The sequence below is a fragment of the Hippocampus zosterae genome, chromosome 10 (genome assembly GCF_025434085.1).
Source record: "Hippocampus zosterae strain Florida chromosome 10, ASM2543408v3, whole genome shotgun sequence".
Taxonomy (NCBI): Eukaryota; Metazoa; Chordata; class Actinopteri; order Syngnathiformes; family Syngnathidae; genus Hippocampus; species Hippocampus zosterae.
Window position 1 is genome coordinate 24,203,159 of NC_067460.1, and position 10,952 is coordinate 24,214,110.

Here is a 10,952-nt window from a genome sequence, read left to right on the forward strand (position 1 = left end):
GTGAGGACGCCTACCCTTGCGTCGCAATGTTACTCTCGCACTTGATCCTGATCGTGTAGACCCACAGCAGGCGATACAGAGACTCCAGCGCCACGCGAGCCAACTTGGGGTCTCGACTCTGCCACCCAATCACACCCCGAGCAGAGAATCACACACCGTGGCATTCAGGCCGACGTAGCGGGGACCGACATCTGAATGTCGTTACCTTGAGATTTGAGAGGCAGTTGCCGAGGAAGACGTGCCATCTGTTGAGGAAGAACTGCTTCTGGCTGACGCACAGCAGGCAAGTCACGAGCGGGTAAAACGCCTGTCGCGGCGGGGGGGGGGGGGGGGGGGGGGCAAAAGGAACACAGTCTCACGGTTATATTGCGCAAGTGTGATGCGACGGAGATATAAGTAGCGCAGCGGGTGAAATGAAAGATGCCAGTGAGCTTGTTTTGCAGCCGTTGACTAACCAGCGAATGCTTCTTTCTGGCCGACAGGTCCAGCGTTGTGTCATACAAGCTGTCCACAAAGTTCCTCAGGCAGGGAACGTTCACCTCATTCTTCACCGCCTGCGACAAGGACAGTCGCAGAAGCACAGGACTTCGTTTGTTTTGTTTTCCCCACCGTTTGATAAACTTGACAATATCCGTACGATAAAGCGGCAAATTAGCTTACCGCCGCGACAGGAATCAAAATCTCAACAAAGAGCCCAGCCAAGGCGTGCTTAATGTCTTTGTCCTTCACCTCCAGGAAGTATTGGGCGCATTCCTGCAAAGAACACACTAGAAGTAAACCGATTTTTCCTTTTTAGATGACATCTGAGCCTGTGCGAAAAGTCCTCTGTGACGACTTGAATTTTGCATCTTTTCCCAATCCGTCTTTCTTCTTCTGAGCTCGGGATTTGCTCTCGACATGCCCGCCATCGCGACGTCCGCCAAATTTTTTTCGATTACCTGCATGAACTGAAACGAAGCTTCGAAATCCTCCACGGGATACATCTTAATTCGAAAGAACTTGACTCCCATGATGAGGCTAATGGTACTCTGCACCACGTAGGGACTCTGCTCTTTCTGCCTGAGCTCCTTCAGCTCTGTCATGAACTTCTTCTTCACGGCAGGAAACCTGAGGACCGTCAACACAACCGCATGTCCTACGTGAGACTGATGTCACCCCGTCAGAGAAATCAGCACTTCCTGAGTGTCATAAAAGCGTGGCACCATTCCAGCGAGACTGGGAGATTCTATTTCAAGACGCACGCCTCCTCAAACTATCACCCCTAGCACCCCACACCCCCTCCAAACTGTAGCCAGTGAGTCTGCACTGTAAAGATGAGCTCCTGATCCCTCTCAAATTGAGCCAGAGATGGCATTCTTCGGGCGGACTATTTATAGTTTGCTCATTCATCACCAGGGTTTATACGAGCGCCACTCTTAGTGGCTGCCCGTGCGCTCGCTCGTGAGAAAATTCAACATCTCGTCTTTGTGATCATCAAGCGCGTGAAACAACGTTTCATTCGCGGCCGTGTAGGGTTAAATCAAACAATCCTGGTTCTATTTTCAGATCTTGGTTCCGCAACAACAGCAACTGGACACGCCATCAATTTCCAGCCCTAGTTTGGTTGCGACGGTGTAAAATGTCCGAAAAAAACGAGAGGTCCCAAAACACGTTCCAGTCTCCTGAACTGGAGACGCGGCACAGAACTCCACAGCACCCGATACCATAAGACCGCATGTACTCACTTGGACTGAGCCAGTACGCCAATGACCTCGGCGTAAAGGTCCGCCGCGGTGTGCGTGTTGCCGGTGTTCGGACCGTGATATCTGTCAAAGAAAAGGGGGGTCACGCGAAAAACGAGTGGTCAAGAAACGCTCAAAGCGAGACTTTACCCTTTTTTGTATCGAAAGTGCTGAAAGGCCGAATCGATGACCTCGTTGACCGAGCTGTCGGGTACGGGGTGCAGCGGCATCTGGGAGAGTCATCGGGAGACACAACAGAATTGTTGACGGCGTTTTGAGAGTTGACCGCGGAAAGGAAGTCACCTGCTTCAGCACTTCTATGAGCGCCAGGGAGAAGATGAAGTGGATGGCCAAATCCCGCCTTTCAAGTAAATAATCCCGCCGCCGCTCATCACTGCAAACAGACACGGCAGGCGAGGTGGGTCAGCATGGAGTCGAGCGTTTGGCCGTGTCTCTCGGTCTCACGTTTTGGATTTGGCGTCGGCTCTGGGCCGGTACTCGTGCAGCTCCTCCTCCAGGCCGACTTGCCGTTTGTACCAGTCAAACAGAGTGCGCAGGATGGAGGGCAGGCAGTACTCGGCCAAGGAGCTCATGGTGCTCATCAACTGCAACGGCAAGCAAGATGCGTACGGCCGTCAGAAATTGCGATACGCACAGTACAACAAATTGACGGATAACTCGTTTTGAAATCAGAAGTCAAGAATAATGACTGTTTTTGTGGATAACATACAGCAATTTGAAATTTTGGTTCAGACTTTAGCAAGCGGGCGGCCCGGTAGCCCAGTGGTTAGCACGTGGGCTTCACAGTGCAGAGGTACCGGGTTCGATTCCAGCTCCGGCCTCCCTGTGTGGCGTTTGCATGTTCTCCCCGGGCCTGCGTGGGTTTTCTCCGGGTGCTCCGGTTTCCTCCCACATTCCAAAAACATGCGTGGCAGGCTGATTGGACACTCTAAATTGTCCCGAGGTGTGAGTGTGAGTGCGAATGGTTGTTCGTTTCTGTGTGCCCTGCGATTGGCTGGCAACCGATTCAGGGTGTCCCCCGCCTACTGCCCGGAGACGGCTGGGATGGGCTCCAGCACCCCCCGCCACCCTAGTGAGGATCAAGCGGATCGGAAGATGAATGAATGAATGAATGAACTTTAGCAAGCACCATCGAACTTGACATGCTTGATTTGCTTTCGCGGGCCACATAAAACGATGTGGCGGGCCAGATCTGGCCCCCGGGCCTTGACTTTGACACCAGTGCAGTAGAATAACACAAAATGTGTTTTCGTGTGAAAGTGATGATGAGGGCTTGGGCGTTTTGGTTCCGAGTAAAAGGGGGCAGGTTGTCACGTCACGGCTAAGAAGGGAGCCAAGGTGCACCCCCTCAAGCCGCCTGCGTCGACTGTAGGAGGGCGGGGGTCAGGGAAAGGAAGGAACGGGCGCGTTCGGAGCACACAGGAAGGGAGGAGAGTCTGGCGGGCGGGCGCGGCGGGGCGAGGGGGGGGGGGGGGGTGCGGCTATACAAGCGAGGCCTTCATTGCGCGTGAGGCCTGGAGAAGAATCCGGGCTGTGTGCGCGGGCCGCTCCAATGTGCTTCGTGCACTTCGGCACAAACGCGACGCTGTGGGCCGCCGTGAAAGGAGGCTCTCTTGCGCAGGCACGCACCTCGGACCGGCGCCAAGGCTCAAGGTAAACATGCCTCGCCCTCCGACCGCTCACAAACAGCTTTTGTCGGGGCGCGTGTGCCAATGAGCCTTTTTCAGGTATCATCCACTTGAAGGTCGGGGATGCACCCGAGAGACAACTCTTTGTACGCGCGTCATTAATAAAAAGACGATTTTCCTTCGTATATCCCGTATGAAGGAATGGACAAAATGATGACAAACAAATCTGCTTACTTGGTCAAACTGAAGATCTTCCCCCCTCTGAAGAGACTTTGACAAGGGCTTTTCCTGCAAAAAAAAAAAAAAAAGTTGTTATTCTCTCAAACTGGAGTTTCACCCATTCCGCATTTCTGATCTTATTCAGAGTGATGAGCGCGGTGGCAGTAGGAAAGCTGCTGACGATGTGAAAGATGCGCCATTAATGGCTCCTCGCATTATGAAAGTCCTCCATCATGAGATGCCATGACAGCTTTCATGAGGGATTAATGCCACCTAATGAGTTTCACGCACATCCTCTTCATTAATAAATGGGGGGCCGGATTCACAGTTAAATGTCGGGAGCACAAAGAAAAAAATATGTCATTCAATCACTTTGTCAACAAGCTTAATAATTTATGCAAAACAGTGCAACTCAAGGAAAAAAAAAAATCAAGCAAGTCAGGCGGCAAAAATGAGAAAATGAATTTGCAACCGTATTTCTCAACACGCCGTACGTTGCACGAGAGGCACGCCGGCTCCCTCTTGTGGTACGCAAAAGAATCGCTGAATTGAAAGTTCAAAACCGTGCATCATGTCAATGTGGCTTGAATTATTATTTTTTTAATCTTTCATTTGCTTCTTTTGTAAAATGAGTAATAGCTTTAAAATCAATCTGACAGAACAAAACGGACAAGTTTTTGTCTCAACATATTTTCGAAACCGTCTGCTGACTCACCAGCGGCTCCGCCATGATGACGCGGATCTTGTGCTCCGACACGGTGGCGAAGGCGGCGAAGAGGCTCTTCAGGACGTACTCGCCCGGCTTGCTGTCCGGGTCCACGCTGATGGGCGCGGCGACCGGCGGGCCCTTCTCCCCCTGAGGACTGCAGACCGGAGGGAGGGGCGGCTTGTTGTAGCCGTTGGCCGCGGGCGAGGCTGCGGGAACAAACACACCAAGAATGAAGAAAAGGCTTGAAGACGCCGGTCGCATTGTGCGCATTCGGAACATTGAATTTAGTGATACTTTCGCTCACCACTAGAGGGAGTCCACATACTGCGAGCGCACTTTGACAATCGTCGATTACAGTCAACAAAACTTTGCAGTTTCGTGTCCCAAACTGAAGACACCCAATTTAAAAATAGGTCAAACTAGCGCTTTTTTTCCCACGAATGAGTCAAGCGATTAATTTGTTGCAAAAATAATACTCATCGTTAATAAAAAGCGGACTTCCAACTAATGAGAGTTCAGTGCGCCAAAGACAGGAGGTTTTCCCCAAACATGGACATGAAAATTCTCGCCGTGATGAACAAACCTGACAGACGCTGACCAAAGGGCAGCGACTCTGGCTTTGCCGCGCAAGGAAAGGAAAAAGCCTGACGGGCGGCAGCTGCTGTTTTCATTTCCAAGCAAAGAGGTCAGTGATGTGCGAGGGCAGCCAAAGATCTCTCAAACGCGCCCAACCGCATCGTGTCGCCTTTGATTAGGTTCCCCCCCCAAAAAGTACACGAGAGGAAAGCTTCTTATCGCTAAATGTCCGAAAACTGTGATCAATCGTCACCAACAATTTTACATTGTTTTAAAATGCCCCAATATGAAAAACCCAAATTTCGATGAATGTGGTCCATCACAAATCTATGCTAATGCTGCACTTTAGTCACGATTATCCAAAAAATATTTGGATGCCGAATAAGCGATTAACTTCTCCTAAAGACATTCCCATTCAGTTTTCCAGGAATCTTGCAGGTTCTCCAGGTCTTGCCGGGCCGTGTGCGCGCCATGTCACTTTTCAAGGAACGAGCAGCATGCACCTACCCAGGCCCTTGATGAAACTGATGACGCTGGCTTTACTCCAGCACATGGCCGTTGCGTCCATGGTGGGGAAGAAGCCAGATGCCGTAATCGGGGCTCGTATCCTCCTCCGGCCCCCCCGAATTCTCCCCTATGGAAACCCGCCGACGTCCATATCCTGCGCGTCAGCTGGCCGCGTCCTCCCGGGGAATAGTTTCCATGGTGGGTGTGCGTAAACGGGCGCAGACTAAGACGGGAGACCACACAAAACTCGTCTGTCTCTCTCTCCTTCCCCGTGGTCCGTGTTTGGCTTCCCCCCTCTCGTCTGCCGCCGCCTTCCAGGAGTGAAGGTCAAGTGGGAATTTTTAGCCCGGGCAAAGTGTGGTGATGCTACGGGGGCATAGCTGTGTGGTTATAATTAGCCCCACAGAGGAGGGGGGGAGGCTGGGGGGGGGGGCACTAGACTGACATGACAGTCACACCATCAGACATCAAGATGGAAGGAACAATTGGGTGGGAGGCCGTTTGTGTCTCAGGCACGTAAGGGGGCTGGCGGGGACATGACATCAGCGACACCGTGCCGAAAACAAACCGAGCGTGGTACACTTCCCTGAGGACCGCGCAATGAAGCAAACGAGTGGCTCCCGCCCCCCACGCCCCTCACACATCATCTATAATAACTTCATTTAGGTTGCAATAGAGAGACCGCAAGGTCACAGGAAGGCATTTGTCCGTGCAGTCGCGCTATTCTGACAATTTATGAAAAAAATAACCTGGGAAGCGACGGATCATTTTGTTTTCCGTTTTTAACCGATGCAAACAACATCCCAACAAATTGGTTCACCAGCATTCATTCATTCATTCATTCATTCATCTTCCGAGCCGCTTGATCCTCACTAGGGTCGCGGGGGTGCTGGAGCCTATCCCAGCCGTCTTCGGGCAGTAGGCGGGGGACACCCTGAATCGGTTGCCAGCCAATCGCAGGGCACACAGAAACGAACAACCATCCACGCTCACACTCACACCGAGGGACAATTTAGAGTGTTCAATCATGTTTTTGGAATATGGGAGGAAACCGGAGCACCCGGAGAAAACCCACGCAGGCCCGGGGAGAACATGCAAACTCCACACAGGGAGGCCGGAGCTGGAATCGAACCCGGAACCGTTCACCAGCATTCCACGATGGATTTCTTTCAATTTATTTTTTTTCCCCTCATAAAATCCATTTAACCATGCAGATTCAATTATCGATACTAATAATTGATTGAATTCTTGATTGATTCTCTTCCTGATCCTCACTGGGTGAGAGAATGGAAGATCATCATTTTGTATATCGTATGATATGATACATTTTGCTGCCAGGAACGTTTCAACTGTTCTCGGCTATTTTGATGCTGCTGAATCCACCCCCCCCCCCGCCCCCACCCGCCCCCCCCTCCAAAATGGCATTTTTTATGAATTGGCTCTATTTTCATTTTTTCATGCCCAAGTTATGACAGTGGTATTCTCTTACTGCTCCAACTGATTTTTGTACAAACCCTCAGATTTTGAAACAATTTGCAATAAAGCTTTTTAACTAACTCAACTAAATCGATTTTGTCGTGTCCGCAGCAGACGACATTCTCCTGAGGAAGGAGAATCAAAGCAACGCATTCATATCCACATCGGAATTAGCAGCCATTCCTATCGGGAGTGGGTCAGCACCTTTTAACTAGACCGCCATGTCCACAAACACAAACAGCCCCTCGACTATAAATAAACGCACTGGAGTCGAACTCAAGGCTAGTAAACACTTGCGCGTCGTGTTAGGTAATCAGCAGGAACACCCGTCCCGTAGATTTGTGATGTCACGTTTTTTTTTTTTTTTAACGCCGGAGGGACTGAAATGAATACATAAATAATATATCAACATCGCCTTTGTTAGCACACAAGCCTCACTGACTCGCGTTCCACAACGAAATGGAAAATGAATCAAATCAATAAAAAGGGTGTGTTCGGTGTTTAAATTCTGTCGACATGACATCATTTTTTTTTTTTATAACAAACTGAAAAGTGAATCGCTCTTTTGAGAATCTGTGGTGACGTTTATGTCAGTCAAGTCACAGTCGGATGCCTGACAGGAGCTACTGGCGCTATTTGCGTTGACACAATGTGACCCTTTTTTTTAAACCAATTCAAGTAATGGGATCATTTCAATAAAAAAAATTTAAAAATCACGAGACAAGCAGTAGCTGACCACCCACCGCCAACCCCCCCATGGGGCCCCAATGGACAAATTCAGCTGGTTGCAGGTGAAGTTGACACAATGTGACCTTTTTTTTAAAACCAATTCAAGCAATGGGATCATTTCAATAAAAAAAATTGAAAATCACGAGACAAGCAGTAGCTGACCCCCCCCCCCCCCAACCCCCCCATGTGGCCCCAATGGACAAATTCAGCTGGTTGCAGGTGAAGTTGACACAACGTGACCTTTTTTTTTTAAACCAATTCAAGTAATGGGATCAATTTCAATAAAAAAAATTTAAAAATCACGAGACAAGCAGTAGCTGATCCCCCCCCATCCCCCCCCCCCCCCATGTGGCCCCAATGGACAAATTCAGCTGGGTTGCAGGTGAAGCTCCACTAATCCTATTAGTGCGTCCTCCCGCTTACTAAGAGCGCTTTAGACCATGTGAGAACTCGGCACACTGCGCTTAGCAGCAGCGCATACGAGTTGGCATGCTGACTCATTGCGTGCGCTCTCGTATCAACACCGGATCGCGACAGACCGGATTGAAAACTGCCGGGCCGAGTCTCCAACTGCAATCGAACGCCTACGTTCGCACAACACAAACAACCGTGATTGAAACACTGAAATATCCTCACACAACTGAACATTTCTGCGCTAGCTAGGTTAGCTTAGCAATTAGTAAGGCTTGGAGCTCATTCACAAACGACGACAATGATTACCGTTTTGGACGTGGTCAATACGGTCAATACATTTCCCCAGATTTTTTTTTTTCCGGTTTGCACCATTGAGAAATTCTGGTCACCCAAATTGGGTGCACTCTCGAGCCCCGATGAGGACACATGACAAACTTTAGCACTTACTCTACTGGCCGGTGTGGACAATGACTTTGCTTATTTAATGACAGGGACGACTATAATGGATGTAGCGTAAATATGTCATCACGAGCTGATGGAAAAACAAACAAACAAACAAAACACACACACAAAAAATGGCGCAGCAATGAGCGGCTGAATTGTTGCATATAATCAAGCATGTCACGATAATGACTCAGTGCGCGACGGGCAACTTCTCGGAGGAAGGATGCGTTACTGCGGCAATGCTGTTGCTAAGAGACGGCCAAATAGAAGTTCCACTGGATGTAAGCTATGGAAGGAAAACAAATGGGCACGGTTGTCAAACCTAAGGCCTGCAGGCCACGTGCAGCCCTCTGTGTCATATACATGGCCAGCCATTTTTTAAAAAAATGTTTATTGAACACGATGAGGACAGTAAAAAAAAAAAAAAAAACAAGCTCCCTTATATCAACCTGACACAGCTCACAGCCAGACACCAAACGCCAGCACAGCGGGCGCCGCCTATTAACTCATTGAGTGGCAGCCAATGCTAGGCCAAGTCTGAAAAGACGTTTAAAAACGTCTTTGGGAGTGAATGAGTCAAACGCACAGATCTAATACGGATGGATGAGAAATGTTTGATATTTTCACATTCGGTACATTTGCAATGTGTTGTCAGTGTTTTTAGCTTTAAGCGGAATGGGTACAACTCGTTTTTGACGGTGGTGCAGGTTGATCTGGAAAGTATCGAAAAACTGCGTTTTTTTGTTTTTTTTTAAACTGCATAGTGCCGTTACAGTTGCATTCGTCTGCATCCTGCACGACCTTAAAAGCCGAATCATGATCAACCTTTTTTTAAAAGGAGAAGATTTAAAGAGTCGTTTGATTTGGTGCAAATTCCTCGCAAAAGTCAAGCCTCGGTTAAATCGAAAATGGGACCAAAGCGCTACTCACAGCCGCTCCATGACTTGAGCAGAGATTTGATGCTGATCTCAAAGAAGCCCGAGTCCTGCTGGCTGGCCATCATCTGCCGTCTCAAGCCGGCAAGTCGGGGGGGGGGGTCCTCCGACGTCCACCCACTTGCGCCCTTTCTCCCCCCCCCGCTAGCCTCCACTGACGCTGGGCATCGCGCCGTGGACAGTGAGAGGCGGGCGGTGGGCGCTGGGAGTGCGAGTTCCCTTTAAATCGCTGCGCGTGGAGGCCGGCAGCGCAGGGAGCAATCCTCTTAGCCGGCGCGCAGTTAATAATAACTTGTGTTTGTCTGCCTCATGATCATAACATGAATGATGATGATGAGGATGAGGAGGAGTGCCCATCATCTCTCATCTGTCGTCGATGGAGAACAACTTATGAGCACAACAACACTGCAATGTTTGGAGTGCAAAATGTTTGGAGTGTAAATCAGACAAATGGCTTGAAGGGAGGGCCGCTTTTATCCGCTTATGCAATTTTATGTTGAAGAAGGCAACATGGAAATATGGGTGCGGTGCCCTTGGATTAAAAAAAAAAAAAAAAAAAAAAGCTCCATTAAGTTCTGCTGAAATTTGGGATTTATGGCCCCCAAAAAGCCCCCCCCCATCCCCTCATATTTTCCCAGCATTCCCTGCCAGGTACATCGTTTCCTTGCAGGGGCTGAGCTGACGGCCAACTTATTTGGAGACATAAAAGACGTCAAAACCACGACACGCGACACCGTCAGGAAGTCAAAATGAAAAGTGCCCCGGGAGCAGTCATGGTTCATCTTATGTGCTCCTCAGCATTAACGACCGAGAGTCTGAACGATTTCACGGATGCCAAAAAAGGATCAGAGGACGCCAACTTGGAGCCTTTTCTAATTGAACAAAAATCCAATTGTAGATTGTAGAACTTGAGCAACAAAGATGATCGCATCTTCTCCACAGTTGCCATCACGAGGAAGTTGACACGTTTGCTCGGCTCTTGCGGGCCACATACCAATGCGAAACCAATATTTGGGAAATGACATCTCATTAATATTCATATGCTATACTGTAGTTCCAGTGATGAGATCATCCACACTCTGCCGCATAATCCCCACAACTGACGCCATCAAAACACTTGTGCACTATTACATAATGTACTTGATGGTGAGGAACCGTCACGAACCGCACTCCCCCCCCCCCCCCCCCCAGCCCACAATCCCCACTGGGCCACATCAAGACGTTATTAAGAGCATTAGCAGGCGCTGGTGATGGTGAGGTATGCCAGCTATGTGTGGACTGTCTCTGCGCTAGGTCCCCCCCCCCCCCCACTCCCCCAAGGGCCCCTTCACATCTTGGGACCTTCGCTCCTTTCATACTGGACGGGTCATTCCACAATGCGAGTATATTTTTGTCTGAGTTTGAAAGTTTTGTTAGAAAATACGTTTTGGCCATGTCGCGCGAGAGAAACAAGCCGCAATTAGCAAATGGTGAAGATTTATTTAAGGAAAAAAAAACAGAATCGCACCTCAAATATTGAAATACAACAGGATACGCGGATCAGATGATGGACGGATGGATGGATGGAACTACA

General features: G+C 49.4%; 1 protein-coding gene across 1 annotated transcript in view; it reads right to left on the bottom strand.

The window, feature by feature from the left end:
* The window catches only part of LOC127609020 (protein furry homolog), a 37,613-nt gene extending 28,155 nt beyond the window's left edge, over window positions 1–9,458 (bottom strand). Inside the window, exons 1-12 of the mRNA XM_052078647.1 lie at window positions 9,375–9,458; window positions 4,305–4,504; window positions 3,605–3,658; window positions 2,187–2,326; window positions 2,025–2,115; window positions 1,872–1,951; window positions 1,725–1,805; window positions 939–1,107; window positions 661–753; window positions 456–554; window positions 206–307; window positions 15–118 (exon numbers count right to left, since the gene is read on the bottom strand). Coding sequence (XP_051934607.1) covers window positions 15–118; window positions 206–307; window positions 456–554; window positions 661–753; window positions 939–1,107; window positions 1,725–1,805; window positions 1,872–1,951; window positions 2,025–2,115; window positions 2,187–2,326; window positions 3,605–3,658; window positions 4,305–4,504; window positions 9,375–9,447 — 1,286 coding nt within the window. The 5' untranslated portion in view covers window positions 9,448–9,458. The remainder of the gene's footprint in view (window positions 1–14; window positions 119–205; window positions 308–455; window positions 555–660; window positions 754–938; window positions 1,108–1,724; window positions 1,806–1,871; window positions 1,952–2,024; window positions 2,116–2,186; window positions 2,327–3,604; window positions 3,659–4,304; window positions 4,505–9,374) is intronic.
* Window positions 9,459–10,952: the final 1,494 nt, after the last annotated feature.